At 45.4% G+C, this 24,227-nt stretch overlaps 1 protein-coding gene across 2 annotated transcripts in view; it reads left to right on the top strand.

Annotated features, from left to right (window-relative positions):
* Positions 1 to 7,108: 7,108 nt before the first annotated feature.
* Positions 7,109 to 24,227, top strand: part of gnao1a (guanine nucleotide binding protein (G protein), alpha activating activity polypeptide O, a) — a 102,972-nt gene continuing 85,853 nt past the window's right edge. Inside the window, exons 1-2 of one of the 2 annotated variants that reach the window (XM_006641423.3) lie at positions 7,109 to 7,838; positions 8,021 to 8,063. In XM_006641423.3, the coding sequence (XP_006641486.1) occupies positions 7,721 to 7,838; positions 8,021 to 8,063 (161 nt within the window). In that variant the 5' untranslated portion in view covers positions 7,109 to 7,720. The remainder of the gene's footprint in view (positions 7,839 to 8,020; positions 8,064 to 24,227) is intronic. The other variant, XM_006641425.3, reaches the window with a different exon arrangement.

The raw sequence follows: 24,227 nt of genomic DNA, 5'->3' as shown, positions 1-24,227 counted from the left end.
TCTGTAGCAGGACAGCCAGTCCGACAGCAGAGGTATAGAAACTCAGTGCAGGATGGTGAAGTTGGGATTATTCAGATTTTATTTCTCCAAATGACCATGCATTCAGTATTTTCAGGGATTTAAAAGGATTTATATACCCATATTTTTAAGGTTTTATGGGATTATGAGGCATGGGATTTTGAGAAGGTTCTCAGAGAAAGATATTTCTTATTATTTGCACAAAAATATGAGTTTATGCTAGGAAAAACATGTATTGTTTTTAAGCATTATTATTTATGTTTGTGTTAAAAGAATTAAAAACTCACATCTGTTGTAAGGCATATTGCACAGCAGCATTCAGCACCATAATTCAGTTTTTCATTTTTCACCAAAATATGTCTAAACAACACCTGCTTTATAGGTTACATGCATTGCAAGTTTTTACTTAAGAACATAAGGCTACACAAAGATCATTTGACCATAAAGCTTGTTTGTTTGATGGCAGATAAGTGATCAAAGGATCTCATCCTTTCATTTCTTGCATGAAATGGTTAAAATGTTAGTGAAGGACATTCTGGCTCTCTGAGATTAAAGCCTGTCTGTAGCAACAGAGCTGGATCACATGTCCTGCTAATGAAACAAAATTCCTCGTTTTTGTTGTCCATGACAAATGCTTTTTAATATGTGTACATTGAAATGAAATCACTTCTCTCCCTGTTACTCTAAAAGCCAAATTTAAGGCATTTGATTCCAGATGTAGATGAGGGATTATTAAGCTTCAAAAAGGTTGCAGGAAAATGAGTTCAGTACCACATGTTCTTTAAAATCCATTTCTGGATTGATTTTTCTTTAATACATTATTATACACTTAGTGCTTAGTAACACACAGTCACAATACTGGCATATTTATGGAGAGAACAGCAAACCCAAGCATGCTAGCAGGATGAAAATGATTCTGCCAGCTTGGCTTTGGAGACCAGCCAGTGCACTGAATTTTGCCCACAGGCCTGGGAGAAGGAGTCAGTGTGGGAACAGAATGGGGTCTCAGTGCCGGGTCACAGGGCGCCTCCCTTTGTAATTAACGCAGGTCAGGGGGCAGCACCTGAGGCTGCACCGGCTCTGAAGTGCTGATGTGGCCACGGCTCATCTCCTCCGTGGTAACAAAGCCCCAGCAAACAAAGGCAGATCAATAGTGCTCCCGTTTCTGGCTCTGCTCTGCTAAGGACCTTGTGGCCTTCTGTAAGTCCCTCCCTTTTTACAGTTTCTGTGTTTGCTGTCTTTCACATCTTCTCTCTCCAGGTGCGCCACTCTAATTCAAGGGAACTGAAAACAGACTCCAATGCCGTTCGGCTCAGCTGAGCCAGATTGAACCCCCGACTCTTCTTGATTGGCCAATAGCTGGAGAGAGGGACCTTCATGAAGAAAGATCAGTGGTAGCATTTCACACACAAACGCGTAGATTGATCAGATTTTTGTTGATGGACTCTGATGTCTGCCAAGAGAAAGATTTGCCCACACTCGTCTCGGTTCCTAAAAATGTCCAGACCACCCTATTTCACTTTGTTTTCAGATGAAAAGACTTCAGCCTGCTGATATTGTGTGTGAGTGTGTCAATAGCATTTTGAAAGCTCTCAGATCATTTGTAAAACACCTGTCTTTTATAAGCTATGTTTTTAGTGCACTTACAATCTCAGAGGGAACATGAATGCATTAACTTTGGTGGCCATAAGCTACTTTGCACAGCCAGGACTGTATATCCATGAGCTGTTGTTACACAGCCTGACATGTGTAAGTAAGCACTGTGTATGGAAGATCTTCCTCATTTTAACCCCTTTTTAGCCCTTCATACCCATGCTCCGGGCCAGTGTTCCCGGGACATTCCTATCCCAGCCCTCTGCTGCCCTGTGCCCCTCCTCTCCTCTCTTTCCAGCCCCCAATGCCCCACCCTCAGCTGCCACACCTCCACTCTCACTACGCTGTGCTTTTTCTTCTTTCGTTTTCCATTTTAACATGAAATCTGCCTTTGCTTTTTTTCTCCTTTAATTGACGGTCCTTTTAATGTGTTCAGTCTCGTATCATGTAGATCAGAATTCTCTCTGATGGCTGCACCATCAGGAAATGGAATTAAGCCCAACTGCCCCAAATCCCACCCCCCTTCTTCTCACACAGCTTGGCCCAGCTTGGCCCAGCTCAGCCCAGCTCAGCCCAGTTCAGCCCAGTTCTTACCTAGCCAGTGTTCTGCCGACAGACTGTCAATTACAGAGACATCATGCTTAAATAAAGAGGACTGAGCGGCCATTTCCCAGAAGGGGCGTGCCCTGTGCATTCAGAGCAGCCCTTCCTGTGAGAGACTGGGAAGAAGAGAGCTCCTGCCCCTGCTTTCTGCCTTCATGTCAGTGCAGTCATGCTGGACAAGTAGCACAGCAGACATCACCACGCGCAGATACAGTGGGTCAAAGTGTGACAGAGGATGTGAATGAATAAATGTAAATGAAGATACTCTGCTCAGGAAAACCTGCTATGGACTGTGTTAGCATCCTGTGTGCTTGACCTGCTCTGAGAGGATGTGTGGTGAGTGAGTGTTTCTCCCCCCAGTTCCTTCAGTTCCTACTGACACACACAAGCAAGAGGGCAGGGAGAAGCTTGAAAGAAGCCAGGGGTGGAGCAGTTTAACCAATATCTGTGGAAGGTTCGAAACTGAATCTGTCTGCTTTGCTTAAACATTAAACTGTGGTGCTTCACCTACAGCCTAAGTCTTGTCTGCGGTGGCCTGAGCCCTGCAGGGCTCAGGGGGGTGTCACCTGTCTCACAAGCACAAAATAAACTCACTCACCTCTCTGAGGCCATCCCAAATTCTCTCCCGTCTCACCGCCATAGAGAGTGCAGAGAACTGAGGGTCGTTGGGTGTCTCCCACATGTGACTGCAGACACTGGTGCTGAGCATTTGTGCCCTGCTGTCTCTGTGGATCCTACGCACACTGTGCAGAGACAGAAGGCTGGAAAACTCAAGCTCCTTGCACTGGAGTGTGACAAACTTGAACAGTATTGCTGCTGTTTCTGAATCATCGCGCGGAGGTCCCTGGAGCATCCGGAAATAAAACTATGAAAGCTTTTCCTTAGAAGAGCTTTCAAATTATTGTGTAGGATATTTATTTTGGAATATTTCAAGAAACAAAATCAGTAAAAGACGTCTGAATCTGGCACACACACACACACATCTATGCACTATATAGACACATATAGTACAGTATATACACACATAAGGAAATTTCAGAAAACCAGTGAAGTGTGAGAATTCCTCGTCTCAATGTTGACCCATTTCTGCACAGAGCTATCCCAGAGAGCTCTTGGATTGGTCAGTCTAGCTCGGTTTTACTGCAGAGACTTCTTAGGTGGCAACCCTGTGAGATGTCCACAGACAAAAACTGCATTAATGCAGTTTATTTGCAAACGTGGCAATTTATATTTAGGTGACTTACTAAGGAAACTGTTTTTTCATGAATGGCGGGGACTTGTTTCCCGGAGAATGAGGAGGATTTAGGATTTAGTGATGCCTTTCTGTGAACCACATTAATATCAGGTATTGTTTTCTTTAGTGAAAGCCGTGCAAATCAGTTTAATTCACCAAATTAAATTTTAGCTTTTTTTGGATTACAAAGCCTGGACTCTTGAACGCAGTGAGTCTTAGACTCTTTTTTTTTTTACTTAAGGTTTTTCTTATGGTAATTTACAGCTGATCACTCAACACGTTCATTCTTTTAAAGTTAGTCTTAACTAAAGTGTAGATCACCTCAAATGATCTGGGCCGAAGTGTTACAGTGTTGTAGCCAATGATATAATTAGACTAGCTGTGTAGCTGAGAGCTCTGGTGGGGTTTTATATCCTTTGCCTTTAGATGGGCTATGGAAACCCCAGACAGCTGAAAGGTGTTGCAGCTGAGGGATCCTGTGCTGTTGGTGACCAGAGCTACACTAATCTGTCTGTCCTGCTCATCACTGACATCCCTTGAATATACTCCAAGCACCAGGCAGCCTTGGAGACTAGCTTTTACCACTAAAAACAAGACGTGGCTCAAGTGCAAAGAACAGGTTTAATCAGTTTTATTAGAAATAGTAGGTATAGTGGTATTTTTAAGGTATTGTTAGATATAACAACAGTGCATTATTTGCTTCTTGTTAACTGCAGACTCTTTAAACATCAAGTCCATCCTGTTTTCAATTTATTCTACCATTCCTTGAAAGTAAAAATAAATGGCCTTTCTCTGATTTTTTCATGCGTTTTCATTTATTTTCACATGCCACTGTGGTATAGGCTTGGCAGCTGTCATTAAGAGAGCCCTACCCATATGGTTCATTACGGGTCTCTGCTTGGCCTACCACAGTGCCATTACCCAGCCTGCTCTGGGATGCCAGGGGAACTTCTCGGAGTGTGGTGCAATGACAAGAGTGAGGCCTGGGCACAGGGCATCACTTCCTTCTGCTTCCTTAACGTCTTGATCACACGTAGTCTGATATCCTGAATCTTTTCACTTGGGCTTGTAGGTAAGCCCAAGCTTATACAAAAATGCCAGATGCAGATATATGTGATATCCAGAAATTAAATGATTACCTTACCCAGGCACCTTGTGACTGCAAGGTGCTACATGAGCAAACTTACTTCTCCAACACCGATGATGGTGACAATAACAATGATAATAATAAGAAAGAGAAGTAGACAAAGCTTGTTTAAACAAATGCTAGCTGCTTGCTGTGAAGGTTAGAGAGCTTCATACTGGTTGGCCACAGGAAATCGAGGGCACTCGGGTCCCAGGCAGGCTGGCCGCCCTGCGAGGGGGTCAGATCGCGTGTGAGAGCCTGGGAGGGGCAGGAGGAAGAAAGATGGCCAGCTGGCAGGATTCGTGCCCTCTGGGAAAGCTAGGGAGGAGTCTGAAACCAGGCTTACTACTGGCATGTGCATTACAATGGTTTTTTTTCATGATTGTGCAATTAATCAATTAACCAATCACACACTCGGGCAGACAGAAGTAACACTGGGGCTAATAACTCCCTGGGTCTCCTCTCTCTTGTACAGACCAACAGTACACAGATCACATGTGGAATCTACTGGGTTCTGAATGATGACACAGCTTCAAACTACACAGGTAACCACTGCACAGACATTCATGGCTTGGGACACAGTTTTCAACAGTTTTTAGGTGCACTTTTAAGTTACTATTAGAGAAAGAGCTGTGACTTTCATGCAATTTACAGTGCTTGCAGCTTCATGTCCTAATACTATAGAGATGCTATTTTAAATGTACAAAGCCTGAACACCCTGATCTATAGACTACAGAATTCTCTCAGTTTAAATCCGGCAGCTCAGACACACAGGAGGCAATCAGGTCGAAGGAGAAAACATTTCAGTGTCGATCTGGTATCATCCTGAAAAAGAAAGACTCCCAGCAATAGGAGGTCATTAAACTGCTCCAGATGAATGAAGAAACGGATACAGTTTTCCCCCGCAGCCTGGACAGACAAGGGCTCCCTGGATTTTGATATGTCTGGTAATGCATACTGAACAAATCTGCTTAGGAAAGATCATGTATTACAGAGCAGATTCTGCAGCACAAAACATCTCCCAACAGCATATTTTTGAGCAGTTAAAAGGAAAATTCCTTGTGCTGTTTATTACAATATCACTTTTATGAATCAGAAGTAGAGTTCTTGTTTCACTTCAAACTTTGACAAGACAGATAATGGCTTTCAGAGTTGTGTGGGGACTGTTTTCATTAACAGGCAATTATAAAATAAATCAAACTCAATTAAGCTCATGCTGTGTTCATTTTGGTCTTACATATTGTAGGTAGTGCTTCTGATGCAGAGCAGTAAGCACGCATAGTATCTAGAAGTCCTGTCAGCAATAGCAGACTCTCCCACAGGTGTTAAGTTAATCAATCTGTCGTCTTCAGGGCATGAGGAGAGGAGCACCAGGTTTCTGGGACACAACGGATCATGTTTTAGAAACATATTGATTAGTTTTTGTCTGTGGATTTGTTGTGGTTGGGGACTAGTCTCGTGTGTCATGACCATGTAATGGGATTCGATTTGGGAGCTTTGGAAACGGAGAAAAACAAAGCAGGTCTTCCTGCATTTCTGTAAATGGTGGCTGTTAAGATGGCGAAGCTAACTAACGCCACTTCCTTCGCGCGCACAACCATCACTTTCTCTGGGAAAATGTTTCTACTGAACCGAATAGCACTTGTAGAAGGAGTCAGTCCAGAGCTCTAACCAGCATGCAAAGGTGCTCTACATCAGTTGTGTTCGTGTATGTAGGCAAGACTGCACGTACCATAGATTTACAACACGAATAGTCACATTTTATTGCCTGTCTTAAAAAAGTGCCACCTCCTCTCATTCAGAAACAAACGCTTTTGTATTTAAGGCCTAGCACTTGATCCCGGAGCCGCAGTAATCCTGTAGCTCCAGTGCGCGTGTTCGTTGTCGCAGCCAGGAGAGGTCAAAGTGCGCTTTCTGTCCTCGAGCAGAGCGATCGGATGAGCTTTGAGCTTTCAAAACTCACGTGATGCCACACAGTACAGTCATTTTCTTATGACTGGACGAAAGGTGCGCGTATCCCTTGATAACAAGTTATATTTCACTAGTAACAGACTTCTGCAGAATTTTACGGACCATTTCTGTAAAATAAACTTGATTTAGTGAGGGAGCAAACTCCCACAAGGCTGAGTTTCTAGAAAGGTATTACCGATGGACCTACGTGTAGATCAGGACTCGGGGGCGCAACACCCTTTCTCAACTTTTTTGTAAATTTCAGTTTACTCTTTGCACGACTGCACAGCACGACAATAACGCAGCCGAGAGTAAGGGATCTCTCTGCAATAGATTAGCTGGAGTTATAATTGACAATTCTTCTAAGCCTCAAAGCGGTTTTGCGATTCTCCCATGACTAAACAACTCGAAATAAAACAAAATAAAGAAATGATTTCAATAGTCGTCATGGTACGCTCTACAGAAGGGGGCTCTCTTTTAAATATCCCGTGTCAATAATCGAAGTCCTCCAGAGAGCTTCGCTAGACCACACCTCGGTGCGAATACGCCCGGCCTGCACAGACACCTTCCCGGACACAATAGAGCACAAAGCTCCAGTCTGCACCCCGCACACTCGGGACGTTTTCAGAGAACGACAGTGACAACGGCTACTCGCACAGGCGGGTCACTCGGGGGCGATCCCGCTCCTCAAAGCTCGTCCTTAAACAGGAGAAGCAGCGACAAAAGGGAGGGGAGAGGTCCTTCCCTCTGGATGGAGACGGTTAACGGTACTATCAGGATGCTCGCCGGAGCATGCTCGCTCGGTTTCTGACGTCAGTGAAATTGTCAGGGAGCACTGAGTCTGGCGCACTCTCCCTCCTGCCTCTCCATTGTGAACAGCTGAACGATGCGATCGCTCGCAGCCATCGCCGCCGCCCATTAGAGACCCCCAGCCCGAGCACCGAGCAGACGGACCCCCGAGAGAGAGAGAGTGAGCCCAGCCTTGTTCAGACCCGTGCCAACTGTAGTCGATCCGGTTTTTAATGCGTTAGTCGCCGAGAGACGGAGGGAGAGCGAGCGAGCGAGCGAGAGAGAGAGCGAGCGAGTGAGCGAGCGAGAAAGAGAGGGTACAGGGAAGAAACAGAAAAAAGGAGGATTGCTTGCTTTGATACCTTGCGTCTTTTTGGAAAGAAAAAGAGAGCCGAGATTTCCTAACCATGGGATGTACTCTGAGCGCCGAGGAAAGAGCCGCTTTGGAGAGGAGCAAAGCCATCGAGAAAAACCTGAAAGAAGACGGAATCACTGCCGCAAAAGATGTGAAATTACTCCTGCTAGGTAAGGCTGTGCTACGCTGACAAGCCCGGCTGTGGCCACTGTGGCTGTCGCCCATTCAGACCCTGCAGGCGAGAGAGAGCAGTCCCGGCGTTAGCGCGGCTGCTCGTCTGGCTCTAATCTCGTTTATCTCCTTACAACACAACACTGACGGCCCTTTTTATTCTGTGTTTTTATCCCAACAGGGGCAGGGGAATCAGGCAAAAGCACCATCGTGAAGCAGATGAAGTAAGTGGGCTGGTGTTCATGTCTTTTCGCCTTTAACACGGGCTGTGATTTTTTTTCCTCTCTTCGCCCCACCAATCGCCCCCCACCCCCCGACTCCCCTCCCCTCCCTGTCCATTCTCACCCTAGTCCGGTTGGCTAATACTTAGGTCCGCCATATTTTTCAAGGAATTATGATCGTTTTAGCACCGATCGAGCGCACCTAGCAACGCAGGCTTCGGAGACAAATTGGCAATGTGTGAGGCTTGGCCGTGAACGAATGCGTGTGCTGTTCACGGTAATGGTGCTGAAAAAGCAGAGAAAACCCTCGGTTTCGCGTGTGATCGCCGTGCGTGTGGAGCGGGAGGCGAGCGGTTGTAGCCCGCCGGAGAGCCATTAGGAGCGCACCTCTTCTCTCTTAAGCTTAATGCCTCGGTTTGAGCGCTCATCCCCCACCAGTTTCTGATCTCCTGACACGGGCTTGGAGAGTTCGCTCCCTCACATTCATTTAAAAAATCTGCCTATAATAAGGATTTAACTGGGGCAGAGATCTGCCATTTAAAGCCCCGTTTAGTGGAGATTTCAGGATTTCCCCCCCACGCCAGCTATTAAAACGGCCACGGGGGTGGTGGCAGCGCTTCCATTGTAAAAAGCAAATTGGAGTGTATTGTGTGTGTGGATCGCACACAAGCACACAGATACTGCGCGCAGACGAGAGTGTGAACTCGCGTGTGTGGAAGAACAGCACCCGAACCTGTCATCAGATACGGCCATTTTTTAATCTCACCCAGCCCAAGACAACCGAGTGCTCCTGCCTGCCTTCTAATTTCTCTTCTTCGTGTCTCATGTTGCGACCAGCAGGACAGCTCGGCTAGATTAGCCCATTTTTAGTGTAGTTCGCGCTAATAATAATAATAATAATAATAATAATAATAATAATAATAATAATAATACGTGGATGTATAATAAAGCACATACATCTGTTGTGTCTGAAGGGAACCGTATGTATGGCGCCTGATTAGAAACAAAGTGGGATTTTGGAAATAACGGTACTGTGTACTGAGCCTGCGGGTACTCGGCTGAAAACCGCCCCAGTGCCTTTGCCCGAGACGGGTTGAGTTCCCCTCTTCCCCTTTTGTGACATTCACATTTGTTCCTTGTAAATCGGTGGCTCAGTCTGCAGGTATGTACCTGTCGGTAGTAAAGCCAATTGTAAAAATAAGCCCGTATTGCAATGGCAGCAGGGCCCCTTCTGCGTTTGTGAGGGGAAGATCAGAGGATTTCAGGCGGTTGAGGTGGTGGACAGCGCCCAGCAGCGCCTGTTCGCTCAATCGTTGGAATTCGGAAACACTCGGGTGCTGTCGGGTATGGGTTCACCTACCGAGAAGGAGCGCTTGGAAAGGAGGGGGGATTCGGAGCGGATTTCTGCTGCATTCGGAGGCGTTCGGGCGTGTTCAGAGAGCCCGAGGTTGAGAGGGAAAGAGGAAAAGTCCGTAGAGTATTCTCTGCTTCGCCGGAGAACGGCAGTGGAGTGTGGATCGGGATTGTTAAAGCGAAATAAAAAACAAGATCCCATAGCAGGCAGTGTTGGGTTGTAGCGAAAGTGCTCAAGCAGTCTCCAGGCTTTATTAAGACAGGGAAAGGTAGGCTTTCAGGCGAGGTCTTGATATTACCAGTGCAATAACGTACCAACACTGTTAACTGTATGTAACAAAAACAAACCTGTTCGCCCGTCATTTATGAAATGACAACTTGTGACAATTAAATTTAATTCACAACCAGCCTCGGCAGATCTGCTTTTAAAACTCCTGCCTTGTGTTTGTAGATGAATGGGAGCGACAGTTAAAGACAACATTTGCATAGAAAGCGGCATTAAACCGTCGTTGTCCAAATTCTAGAGAATTGATCTCCCCCCGACATCTGTTTGGCTAAAATCAATGGATTGTGATTGTTTTTGTGTGGGAGCAAAAAAAAAACCCAACTGAAAGGGATAAGGGGTGTTGAAGCAGTTTCTGTATTGCTGGGGATAAGGGTGTGTTAACATCAAAGAATCTGGTCAGAGTCAGGAACTGAGCGAGTCCTGACAGTCAGTTGGGCTATGGTCAGTGGACCCATCCACTGAGGGGGAACTGTACTTCCACCACCTTTGGACAGACCAGTGCAGGGGGAGGTGCTGGTGAATCTTGGGCTTTTCTGATACCGGGCCAGAACCGACTGGGCGGGTAACATGAACACTGTCGTCGTGTGATCCTGGGGGGACCACACTCCCTCACGTCCTTCACTGCACACGCCTGGTTGAAAGGCAGGACGCCATAGGATGCCAGGAAACTGTGCTATAGCCCTGAGTCTCTGCTGGGTCTGAGGGAGTGCAGGGGGTTGCTTGGGGGTGCCTGAATTCTTCTGCTCTCCTACCTGGGAGATGCTATAGTGCAGAAGGAGATTGAGGAATTTCGGACGAGACTGATGAGCTCCTCACAGCACAACCTCAAAGCCTTCTCACTGCAGTGAGCAGGAAAAGGGGCTCTTGGATAAAGGGGTGTCCGAGGAACAGCAAGGTCCTGATTCCAGAGCCGTGATGTTAGTCGGATGCTGGGGCTGTGCCTGAGTTCCTCAGGGTTTGGAAAGTTGAGGTGTGGGGAGCAGTCAGCACAATGCTCTGCTCACTGCCTGAGTTTTCCTGGTTAGCTTGTGGTTAAGGCCTGTTCTGTGGTCAGTGAAAATGGAACATTTCCACACCTGCTCCCCCGAAAAATAAACCTCAGAGCCCCACAGAGCTGCAGCTCTGCTTTGGACAACTCCTGCCTTTACACAGACATGAACAGCACTGCAGCTCCTCTGCAGCCTTTCAGAACCGCTGTTTTCTTTCTGTAATTCTGCCACAATTTTATCGCTGAAATATTTCAGAATTTGCTTTCTGTCTGTATACCCTCACATTATCTGCGTGCCTGCTTTGTTTTTTGCTTTTAAGTGATGTGGTTAAGTTACTCAAGGCTTTCCTGGCCTGTGACTAAGACATAGCGACAATCATGGCTTTTAAAGTTTGCTGTGGATAACAGTCCCACCCTGCCTCTTTCAGGGGGATGAGTTTCCTCAGTGAGGCGAATTCACCCCGTCGGAAGACTCGCAAATGCTGTCTCTCTTGTGGCTGTCTTGAATCGGGCACATTTATTACAGAACAGAACTGTCAATGCAAGCTAATAATAGCATATCGTACTGTAATATAAAGTACTAATAGATTTATGCCCATTTATATCACAGAACTCCAAAACAAGACTTTGTCACCTCCAGGGTTTTCATCCATGGAATTAAAATGAGCAAGAAACAGCCACACAGGTATTTAAAACAGGCCTCAAGGCTGAGAAGGTCGAGTGTGAAAAATTGATCCCTTCAGGCGCAGGGCTAATGAAGATGGTGTCGTTGCCTTGGTGATGCGTTGGGCCCCTTATGCCCAGGTAATGAACACGAAAGCCATTTAGCGTGCAGGTAGGTGAGCTGATGCTGCAGACAGTGGCAGCGGTGATAAGAGCTTCTCCGCGGCCAACAGCAGCGGTGCAGCCCCTCCGGGCCCCGGGCCAGCCTGCCTGGGCCTGAACCGGACCCGGGTCCTTGGTGCCGGGCTGTGCGCTTGTTAGCTGTTACACTTCACCTCAGTCCACTGCTAGAAGGTTTGAGGCGGCTCACCTGCTGGCTGCCCGTTGACACTCCATGTGACCCTGTGTGCGTGTCGAGGCGGCTGTCTGTCTCCGGCCCCCTCACCGGGCTGCTCTTCTCAACAGAGACTAATGCCAGTGAGGCATCGGAGTCCAGCTGCCTGCACTGCAGCACAAAACCATAAGGAAGCCGAAGATGTTTTTTCAGAGATATTTTTCCAAATTTAGAAGAAAATCTCTTTCAGCTGTGTGACATGCAGGTTGCACCGGGCCTGTGTCTCCTCCCTGTTGCATAATACAAATAACATGGGCAGCTTTCCATTGGGATCGCATCATCGTCACCCTTTCAGCCTGCAGGTCCAGCCCGTTTGAGTGTCACGGGTGTGATCAGGCCGTGTGTGTAGGGACGTGGTGTGGAGAGTGATATCGCAGGCATGGGGGGTGTGACTCTGATCACCTTGGGGAGTGTCTGGCAGAATAATTTCTATAGCAGGGGCTCCTTGGAGAGCTGTGGGTCACTCGTTACTGCGACAGGCAGCTCACTAGATCCCCGATTATGGCACTTGAGTGGTTTTGAAGTGATCACAGATGCATACTGTCTGTTAATTCTTATCACGTGCAATATTCTGTTCAGTATGTCTGCTGAGGTGCTCTGTTACCAGTTGTATTTTGTGGAGAAAATGGTTATGCTGCAAACTTCCAGATTTCTCATGTGTCTGTGTAGAACTGACATGTCAGGGGTGTCAGCGGTATGGGTGTAGTGGGTTGGATGTGTCAATGCAGTGGGAGGTGTCATCTGTACAGGCGTGTCAGTGGGGTGGGCGTGTCAGTGTGGTGGGTGGTGTCAGTGGGGTGGGCGTGTCAGTGGGGTGGGCGTGTCAGTGGGGTGGGTGGTGTCAGTGGGGTGGGCGTGTCAGTGGGGTGGGTGGTGTCAGTGGGGTGGGCGTGTCAATGTGGTGGGTGGTATGATCTGTATGGGCGTACCAGATGGGTGGGCGTGTCACTATGATGGGCATGTCTGTTGGGTGGGCGTGTTAATCAAGTAGGCGTGTCAGTTGCATGGGTTAGGGGGTTGGTAGATTACTGTCTTCACAGAACCCCTGGCACTTTAGCTCAGTGCTCTTCAATTCCAAGTCTGCCTTTTCACTTGGCTCCTAAAGATCCTTGAACCTTTAGAAGAAGAGTAAGATGAGCAGCGAACTGCAAGTGAGAGGTCTCAGGAGCAACGCTTCGTGTGCTGATTGGAAGCTGATAGAATCTGTCATCAGTCCATCACTAACTCAATTTTATCAGTTTGGTTAAAATTGACTGTGTCCTTAGGCTCTGGTTCAATTAATAGTTTTTTTCTGTGATTAGAACAAGGAATTCCCTCAAATCCCTTTAGGATTTAAAACACTTAATTAAAAAAATAACACAGAAGCAGATGTTCTGGATTGTGTCATTCTTGTTCATAATTGCACAATAAGCGCTGGGTCTCTTGTTCAGGCAGGATTTTTGTTTTTCCTTGGGAATGACTAAATTACTGAACGTTCCTGCTTAAGGCTATAGGTGGCCATTCATTAAACTAATTGTAGAAATTACATTTTATTTTTTTTCTTCCCACCACAATTGCTAATTCATGCTGCCTTGGTTGGGTGTTTTTCTGCTTAATGGAACCATTTTCTTCATCGGGACATGCTGTATACATTATATATTTACAGCAATAATTATATTGAATAACCATTGTATAGCTAAAGAGGGTGACCTGGTAGGCCTTTATGGCGGTGCTCTGGGTGCTGTTGGAAGAGAGGTTTTTCAGACAGGCGTAGTGCTGGATACCAGCATCAATCAGCGGCGCAGCTCTTTTAAAGTGCTTCAGATGAAGGCTCTGGGCCCCGTGTGGCTTCACCATTTGTTTGCACATTTAAGAAGATTGTTTCTTTCTAAGCCCTCGGTGAAAATGTCAGCGCTGTGGGCGTTTCCTGCTGACAGCTATCAGGGTAACAAGAACAGCATGTGGAAAGAAGACGGAGGAGCCCTTTTTCATAATCATATTAACAGCTTCAGCCCGAAGCGCACCATTCCCCCAAAGCTACTGTCTGCTGTACTGGGGCGCGCTGCACTGCACAGCTGCCTCTGTCATACAAGTCCTTGAAAAAGTCATAAAAGTAATAAAATTCCTTGCAGCTTCGGAAATGGACAGTCCAGGCTCTGGGGCTGAGTCCAGTGGAAGCTGAGTATGGGTTCTGTGTTCATCCGGGCAGACAGAGAGGGCAGAGGGTCCGATCCTGATGGGCTTGGTTCTGTGTGTCTAGGTTCTGTGCTCCTCCTGGCTGACAGAGAGGGCAGATCCTGATGGGCTTGGTTCTGTGTTCCTCTGGGTAGACAGAGTGGGCAGAGGGTCCAATCCTGATGGGCTTGGTTCTGTGTTTCTCTGGGCAGACAGAGAGGGCAGAGGGTCCGATTCTGATAGGTTTGGTTCTGTGTTCCTCCGGGTAGACAGAGAGGGCAGAGGGTCTGATCCTGATGGTCTTGGTTCTGTGTATCTGGGTTCTGTGCACTCCGGGCAGACAGAGAGGGTAGAGGGTCCGATCCTGATGGGCTTGGTTCTGTGTTCCTCCGGGCAGACAGAGAGGGCAGAGGGTCAGATCCTGATGGGCTTGGTTCTGTGTCTGGGTTCTGTACTCCTCTGTGTTGCTCCGGGCAGACAGAGAGGGCAGAGGGTCTGATCCTGATGGGCTTGGTTCTGTGTCTGGGTTCTGTACTCCTCTGTGTTCCTCCGGGCAGACAGAGAGGGCAGATGAGCTTGGATTGAGCCTCTGCAGGAAAGTGGGGGAAAATTGGGAGAATAAAATTCTATGAAGTGTCCAATATCGATTAAAAGGGGAACAAAAGAGGGGAAAGATAGATTAGATTGTGGATCATTCAGACCAATCTCAGTCCTTAATGTGGATTATAAAATATATACAGCAATACTGGCTAAATGAATTGAAAAGATTCTCCCTCATTTGATACACTATAATCAAACAGGCTTTATTCAAGATAGGCAAACCCATGATAACATTGCATATCATGAACCATATTCATCAACATAATTTAGAAGCTTCTTTGATGAGCTTAGATGCTGAGAAAGCTTTTGACTCTGTTAGTTGGAAATACCTCTATAAGGTCTTAGGTAGTTTTGGGTTTTGTGAAAATATTATTAAAGGTATTCAAACCTTATATAATAGACCAACAGCACAAATCAAAATAAATGGTTATTTATGTGATAGAATAACTTAAGAATAAGGGACTAGACAAGGCTGCCCTTTATCTCCATTGCTCCATTGCTCTATATATAGAGCCACTAGCCCAGTGGATATGACAAAATAGCAAAATAAAAGGTATTTCTATACAAGGGAATGAGCACAAGATAGCACTGTACGCAGTGTTATATCTGGAGGATCCCACTAGTTCATTTCTAGAACTAATGAAACTCTAAAATAGCTTTGGCTTGCTAGCAGGCTATAAGTTAAATTTTCAAAAAACACAAATTCGAACCTTTAATTACAACCCTCCCGATTTCTAAAAAAGCAAATACCACCTTAAGTGGGACCAAAGTTCAATGAGATATCTAAGAGTCTATTTACGAAAAGATATTTCTACATTAGCAAAAATAAAATATGGACCCCTTATAACTAAAATTAAAGCAGATATACTGAAATGGAACCTAATTCTAAACCTAACATTTATGAGTTTTAGCTCTAGAATTGAATCTGTAAAACTGAATCTACTGCCCCGATTACTCTTCCTATTTCAAGCTCTCTCCGTAGAAGGCTCTGCAAAACAATTTTCAGAATGGGATAAGATGATTTCTAGGTTTATTTGGCAGGGGAGAAAACCTAGAATTAGATTCAAAACATTGCAACTTTCAAAAGATAAAGTGGGTATGACTTAAGCAAACTTGAAAGATTATTATTATGAATAATAAACCTCAAATTAAACCTCTAATTAATTCTTGTAATCCAGAATATCAAGCCAGGTGGAAAGATTTTGAATTATCCCTTTTAAATAGCCCCCCAATTCAGGCATTATTAGATAATAGGAATTAAAGTTACTGAAAAAATATTCGATCCATGGATAAAGTTTCAACTAAGGACATGGAATATGATCACAAAAGAATATAATTTAGGTGAGGCAGTAAAGATACTCAGATGGTGCGCGTATGATACAGAGTTTAAACCAAATAAAGTTGATAATAGATTTAAAATGTGGATCACCAAAGGAATAACTGCATTTTGTAATATAGTAGATAAGAATCAGTTACAAAGTTTTCAATATTTAAAGGAGAAACACTATTTTAATAAGGAGATTACAAGGGGAGATTTAGATATTGTTAATGATGGGGTAGCGAAAGTAGTTACAGAATCCTACAAATCAGAATTAAGTAAAGGTATTATATCTAGATTATATAAAAGTTTTATGGAAAATAAATCATATTCCACAGAGTTTATAAAAGATAAATGGATGAAAGAAAGTGAAGTTAGATATTTGAATGAAGAGTGGCTTAAAATTTGGGAATTTCAATGGAGATGTACTAACCTGCATTTATGGAGAGAGTTTTGCTGGAAAAACATTGTTCGATTTTTCATTACTCTGAGTCAGAAGGCGCACCATACTGGGGAAAACTCTAAGTTTTGGACACAGTGTGGAAACCAAGGTGATCATTGGCATATATTCTGGAACTGCCCTAAAATAAGGCTTTTCTGGAAGGAGTTACATGAGGCCCGGGAAACCATATTTGAAAGGAATGTACCCTTTATATTTGAGGCTTTATATTTTGGTAAACTTGATTTTGATTGGAGGGAAACTGACAAATATTTGTTTGGAATCCTTATATCCGCAGGGAAGAAAGCTATAACAAGAAAGTGGCTTCTCACAGATCTGCCAACAATGAATGATTGGATTGAATTAATAAAGGAAATATATATAATGGAACAAATAACATTTTTACTAAAATTACAAATGAAGAAGATTGTCAATTATTGGTCTAGATGGGTTCAGTACATTAAACTGTTAAGGTTGGAATTTGTTGAGATAAAAAATAACTGAAACTTAATAAGGTACATTTCTATAGTCTCCTCCCCTTTCATATTCATAAATGTATATATCTTCCTCACTTGGAATGCATATATTTTTGTTTAAAAGTTATATAAGTGTTAAATACTAGGGGAACAAACAGGAATAGACCATTTTTGCTTGTGATGTATAGTCGAAAGTGTATTGTAAAAGTAAGGCTAAATAATGCTGGTTTATATGTAAAATGGTTTTGTTTTGTTCTCTAAAATAAAAAAAATAAAAAAATAAAATAAAAGGGGAACAAATGAGCCCTGATAGAAGGAAACTCCCCAAGCCTACTTCAGGCCTATCCTGCCCCAGTGCTCTCCCTGTCCCCCTCCACTCTCCCCAAAAACATTACAGTGAAAGTGAGGGAAACAGGAAGTCCTTGAGTCTGGCTGCCATCTCCCCAATGTGCTGATTGAGCTGCAGGAGAAGGGAGACCAATGTTGGACAACAAATGTCCTATTCCAGCCCAGTTTGTGTCCCCTGTCAAGGGCCGTCTTCCCGGAGACATTCAGATTAAAGAGGGCTGGGTCTAGAGGGAAATGTCTACCAGCAAGATTGGGGAGGTGTCCAGCCAAGAATTGGGTACCAGGGGATTGCATGGATCACAGATATGACAGGGGACACATCTCTTGCAAGGTATCTTTTAAGGTCTGTCAAATATGTGAAAATATATAAATTGATGGCTGGGATCCTCAGGGCCCTCCAGAAATAGTGTCCCACACTGCTTCCCAGTCCTGAGGCTCAGCCCAGAAGCTCAGGAAGGTCTCGTTCCCACAGCCTGGGGGGGCAGGAGCCCCAGAGAGTTTGCTGATGTGAGTGTCTGTGCGGTACCACGCCCTTGGTGGCTACTGTTGAGTATTTATATCATTGTCTCTGTGGATTTGATTGTGTGCATCAGTCCTGAGTATCTAATCTGGTTGATTTAAGACCACAAAAAGTACTCAGCTAAGCCTGATGAATTTGAATTAAAAATCTTCTTTTTAATTAGGCGTTATTTCTGTTGAAGACCAAGCGTTTGAATGTGTCAGGCAAGTATCTATTTGACGTAGTGAAGTCTTCCTTAAAAACACTTTTTTACAAATTTGAGTAAAAAGCAGACCAGTAACCTCTTTGTATTAAACATGCAGTTGTGTTCAGTCACTTGGGGGATTATGTGACGTCCAGATTTGAAACTGAGCACGGAGACCCTAAATCAGGGAGGGCCGGAGTGCTGCTTCTCTGACTTTGGGGATGTGTTGGGGCCACACATGATTTAGAAGAAGAGCCCCTGGCGGACATGGGTACGTTCCAGTGCCCATACCACAGAGCAGCCTGCACCAGCCTCCTGATGTAGTGGTTTGATTTCAGGGCTGCCAATCGTCAGTGGGGAGAGTTTGTGGCAACAGTCTGAGCAAGTGTCATCTCATGCCATCAGGCCAGAAGCAGCTCAGCGCTTGTGTGAATCTCTCTTTAGCTTGCAGAGGTCAGTGCATGACACATTAATAGACCATGCTTTGACATTTGATTTTATTTCAGCTACGCCTCTGCGGTGCTTGAGGTGCTTCTCTGGCTGTGGTTCTGGTGTTTGCTCCCTCAATAGATTTAGAAAACGAAACACGTGGAGCTGAGCAATAGCAGAGTATAGCATTTCCACTGGGTCCGATGATGCTGCACTACAGAGCAATGTGACAGTCCTGTTGTGTTATTGTGTAACTGATCTGTTGTCTTCGTGAACAGCGTTGCTCTCTGTTCTTCTCCAGCCACTTGGCTTCAGAGTGCAGAGGAGCTGGGAGAGCTTGTCTTTTTAAAAAATCACTACTGCGCTGCTAATCACATTAAAGGGTTACTCGGACCACTCTGGATGATGCTATAGGAAGTGACTACTCGGATCAAGAACAAACAGAAGTCAGCTAATCCCAGCTGCTTTGTTCCCAGCCCATTACTGTAATTTCCACGGCGTTCCTGTATCCCCTGTGATTTGCTCTGCCAGTTGATTACTGTGAAACTTCATGTTATTTTTAATGTCAGTGCTTGTGTCTCTTGTGCTTGGGAGCTTGGAAGCTGTGCTGTCAGCAGTGTTTATCGTCTGCCCTGTGCTTCAGTGTTTAAGGTGTCCTGATCATGGTGGAGGCTGCCTAGTGCAACCATCCAATATCTGAACGCATCTCAGTCTTGGTGAGGGTCTGGGTGGCAAACCAAGGCCCATCCCATCAGCATTGGGCGCAGAGCAGGACAACAATCTCAGACAGATGTCAGTCCATCTCTGGATACACAGAGTTTGAAAAGACCCACAAGTGTGAGTCAGCAGCACTGACTACCTCTGTATGCCCCCCTTCATCTGCTGTCCACTACAAAATTATAAATAGAAAAAGAAGTGGTTAAACTTTTCCAGAACCGCTAGTGTCTCATTCAAGTGACTGAATTTTCCTATTCTTTAAAGAGGATTTAAAAAAAAAGTTTAGAGTCAGTAATTACATTAACTGATTCATCCTTTGTGGCCCATTGTTTCAGAAGAATGCAATAGACCATTTGCTGTCCATACAGAGGAGCTGGGCTTGTGGGTGGCCAGAATGCGATGCCTGATTATTAGGGGCTGGCCTGAATGGGGAGAGCCGGTGTGAGAAATGGGGACTGTGGGCTGTGGGAGACTGACAAGCCCTTTGCTTTCATTATTCATTTTTTATTATTGTGCTCACTAGACATCCTTACTTACCGTATGTGCAAATGTTGCACAGAGTGTAAGTACCGTACAAGAAACAGTTGTTCAAGCACAATAAGAATAATTAACTACTATATTATGTGTATACTATGTGATATTTTATATCCATGTATAATATATGAATAATCCTATGTAAATGGATACAGAACAGTGATGTCAACACCCTGCTTTTGTGTTCTCCATGTTTGCAGTGAATGAGTACAATTAGTGACATTGTGTTTGTTCACCAGTGTACATTGGCAACAGCCCGGTGAACCATAGACCATTATAACTCTGGAAGTGTCACACAGATGGAGTAGCCATGAGGAACTGCCAGACTCCAGCACAGTTTTCTGCTGACTGAGGCTCTGCCAGGCAGTCAGGTATAGTCTCACGGTGTCAGCTCACTAGATTCTGGGCTGTATCCCTCCAGTCTGCTCTTTATTAAGGAGGTAGGATATTAGGCAGGGTGTAATCGCTGCAATCTGCTCTCAGCTGGCAGGGGCTGGTGAAATGAATGGGAAAGATGGGCTTATGGAGCTGGTTGATTGCCAAGCAAGGTCAGTGGCCATGATTTTCCTTCTCCTCATCTTTTCATTGGATTGGAAACAGCCTGACCCTGGTTAGGACCTTGAACTCCCATGACTCCAACTTTTCCTCCCAGGCAGCGTTGGTCAGAGAAGCTACACATGAAGCAAAAGTGCTGGAGCTGAGCTCGGCTATGCCCAGCCCTAGGAAGGCCAGATACAGTGCCTCACAATATCACAGGAGCTCATTCATGGAAAGCCTGCTGGTATGTGAAAGATAAGCAGGGCTCTGAAGACTTTTTCATCTGTTGCTCTTTATCTACAGTGCTGGCTCTGCATCATGAGAGTTTTGCAGCAATGAATTGCCGTGATGTTTTAGGAAAAGGATAAAAGGCCACAAAAGGTAAACGGGTTTTCTTTCCTTTTGAAAATGGTGACTTCATCTTCCACCGCACAGAGTTGGATTAGGCCATGAAGAGACTGATGCTCTGGTTGCAGGTTGAGAGGCTGCAAAACATGATTACAATCAAAGATACTCTTTTCTGCACATATTGGCTGGGTCTGTGTGCTTTGTGCAGCCCCTCTCAGACTCGTTAAATCTGCCAGGCTGTCTGTATTTTTTCATGTGAGGCTGAGATACAGGGCAACAGTGTGTTATCTGAGCTCGGTATCGGGCTGGACAGTTATTTATGCAGTTGAATGGGTTTCCCCGGAGCTATTTAAGGAAAGAAAAATAAGTTGTTGCTTATCTGCAAAATCAGCGGATGCTGAGAAAGAAAAGGAAAAACTTCTAAAGGCTGTTCCAGCTCGCAAACGCAGCCACTGCCAGGCTCTGTGGAGCAGAGCAGAACAGAATGTGAAGCACGCAGTTTGCTGATCTGGGGGAAGGGTCTTGTGAGCAGGGTCTGGGCGTGCAGGGGCACTGACAATGCACAGGCAGGGGTTCGCTAACCATGTGGGGGCGGAGGCTCAGGTTGGCTCAAAACAGGTGCTCCTGGACCCTCCTTTTCCCAGATGCTGTGTGTTCCTGGTGCTCCCTGGGCAGTCCTCGGACACCGAGGTCACAGGCCCTCTCCGCCGTGCCCGATGAGGGGGGGGACGGGGAAAAGACCTGCCTGAAAGACAAACAACAAAGAGAGAATGTAAAAGATCCAACCGCTCCCTAACCTCCGTGTATCTCAAGGTTTTGTTTTTCCACTTATAATTTTATGTTAGCTGTTTCATCATTTTGCCTCACTGACCTCTGTGTGACCTACTGTAACTTGAACATTCCAGTCTCCGTCACTGTGCCTTGTGTCTGGTGAGCTCTGCCCCTCGGCTCAGGGGGGGTGGGCTTCTCCAGTCTTGCTCCAGGTTGTTAATTGGAGCTGGCCGGAGGTCTTTTCGGTTGTAGTGCTCGGTGTGGTCCGCTTTAGTCTTGCAGGGCAGTAGGTGGGAACAGGACAAGTGGTCCAGAAGTATCCCTGTCTGTGTGGAATAGAGTCTCTGCCACACAACTGCCCCAACAGCCCATTCCTAAGCCCTGCTGCCCACTGGCACTGCCAGCTTGATCTGCCATAAAACATCATTCAGAAAAATGACAGCATCGCTGGGAGCAGCAGGACAGTCGCTGCTTGGCACAGAGGTCGTTAGCTCTTTGTGTATTAAAAGGCAGGCTTGTTCTGCACAGAATCGCTCTGGCAGAACAGCACAGGCCTGATAGAATGAGCTGGGCTCACAATGGACAGAGTTCTAACTGAAGAAAAAATATTTGTTTCTTTGCTTTGATGAGAAAAAGGTTGCATATAGTGATGGCACATAGGAGTTCCTGCCAGGTTGAAAGAGCAAATGGGCGAAAGAATAAGGAAAAACTAGCATTTCCTCTCGCATTTCCTGTCACATTTCTTGTGGAGCCAGTGCTTAGACCATGCTGTTAAATGTGTAGAGTAGGTTTTTGTAACTTTTATTCTTATGTAACTCTCTTTTATTTTCTAGTGATTGTGTGAAGATAAAAAGATACTGTATGCAATCCACAGTTAAATGTATTAATTACTGGGAAATGTGGGTCTCGTGTAGATCTGCCTTCACATTTGAGTTTGTGAGAGAGGACAGGTACGTAATTCATGCAGAAAATTGTACAGAGAGAGGCTCTCAACTGATTTGATCTTAAAATAACAGCAGTGACATGTATGTTTTAGAAGCTTGTGCTGAACTCTTTTTTCATTTTTTCATTAGATTTCACCTCTGTTCAAATTCAAGATACACTGTGACCTTTCAAATAGCTGGCATTTTTAAGAAGGTTATTTTAAGACAAATGCAAAATTATGAATTCAGTTATTTCAGTTTTTTGCTGATGAGTCAGTGTGGTTAGATATCGGGTGTGAAAAGAGCAGTGAACGCAGAAAGCCATGAGGGACTTGAATATTGCTCAGGCTACAGATGTGTAGTGATTTGTTTTTGCAGTGTACAACTCTTTTCTGAATACAACCTGACAATGGAATGGCAAGATGATCTGGATTATTTTGTGGAAAACCTTCCAAACATACTGTATCTGCATATGTTCTGCTCTGCAGGTTTTGTATTTAGCATTCCTCGGAGTGCAGGTAGAAGGACTTTGGCAGGGCGGGCAGTATGAACCTGCTGACTCTGCGATTTGGTGTGTTTCTGGTTCATGACCCAGCTCTGCATTCCTGCAGGAGTGGCACACTTTGGCCAGACTCCAGAGATGTATGGAGGCTGGCAGGCCCTCTTATGGCAACAGGATCAAGGCTGGAGGTGAATAAAACCAGCTTGTTACAGAGTTTTGCTGTAATATATTTTTTTCAATTTTAGAATCATCCATTATTTCTGTGAACTGGAACAGACAGTTGTGTTTTTTGCACGTCGTGGATCATGGCTCAGTGCACACGATGAAGAGCCAGCAGCCATATCACCCTGCAACTCACAACTGGCAACCCACTGAAGCTCAGCAGGTGTGAGCCTGGTCAGTACCTGGATGGGAGACCTCCTGGGAAAAACTAAGGTTGCTGCTGGAAGAGGTGTTAGTGGGGGGTGCTCACCCTGCAGTCCGTGTGGGTCCTAATGCCCCAGTATAGTGACGGGGACACTATACTGTAAACAGGCGCCGTCCTTTGGATGAGACTTAAAACTGAGGTCCTGACTCTCTGTGGTCATTAAAAAATCCCAGGGCGCTTCTCGAAAAGAGCAGGGGTCCTGTGGTCCCTGGTGTCCTGGACAAATTTCCCATTCGCCTTTACCAATCATGGCCTCCTAATAATCCCCCTCTAGGAATTGGTTAAATTACTCTGCTCTCCTCCCCACTGATAGCTGATGTGTGGTGAGCGTTCTGGCGCACTATGGCTGCCGTCACATCATCCAGGTGGATGCTGCACATTGGTGGTGGTGGAGGGGAGTCCTCATTACCTGTAAAGCGCTTTGAGTGGAGTGTCCAGAAAAGCGCTATATAAGTGTAAGCAATTATTATTATTATTAATTATTAAGTGCAGTCAGACTCCTCTGATCAATCATCTGTTGACACATCACAGGCAGCACCACCCCTTACTGGAGGCTCAGCTTTGATTGGAGGAGAGGCACGGTCATCACCCAACAGCACCACAAGTCTGCAACTGCCTGGGAGGCGACAGGGCGAGCTGTGCTGATGAGCCCTGAGAGAGCCCTGTCTGACTATTCCCACCCTCTCTCTAACATGACATACCTGAGCACTGCCTTTTGGGGAATCCTGATCACGGTCAGCTAATGACATGACCCAGGCTTGACTCTGTGATCACTGAGCACTCAGGCAGATCTTTTGTTCTATTTTTTCTGGATGCGAGGATGTTTCCCTTTGTGTGCAGCAGCAGACAGAGAAGGGGATGCGCTGAACGGCAACACAGGTGGTGCTTCTGGGGGCCTCTGGTGGAAGTATCTGCTTGGAAAATGCTGAGTAGGTGTTCTGAAGATAATCGTGTTGTATATTGTTAAAGTGTACATGCCATTCCTGACAAACTAGGTTATAGTGAAACGTGGGTTGTCTCACACCCGCGGGTCGGGTGGGCTCGGGTTAAAAAACAAGATTTTAGATCAGGTTGGGCGGGCGCGGCTTCGTTTCTCACAACCGTGGGCGGGTGTGGGTAAAAAAAAAGCCAACCCGAGCATCGTTACTAGGCTACTACCCCTCACAAAGCTCTGCAATAGGTGACTTGTGGTTGCACCATCTGATTGTGGTGCATTCCTATGACATGAACATTGTCCTCACTAACAGTAGTGTGCC

The sequence above is a fragment of the Lepisosteus oculatus genome, chromosome 20, assembly GCF_040954835.1.
Source record: "Lepisosteus oculatus isolate fLepOcu1 chromosome 20, fLepOcu1.hap2, whole genome shotgun sequence".
Classification (NCBI taxonomy): Eukaryota; Metazoa; Chordata; class Actinopteri; order Semionotiformes; family Lepisosteidae; genus Lepisosteus; species Lepisosteus oculatus.
This window is presented reverse-complemented; position numbering and strand designations above follow the sequence as displayed.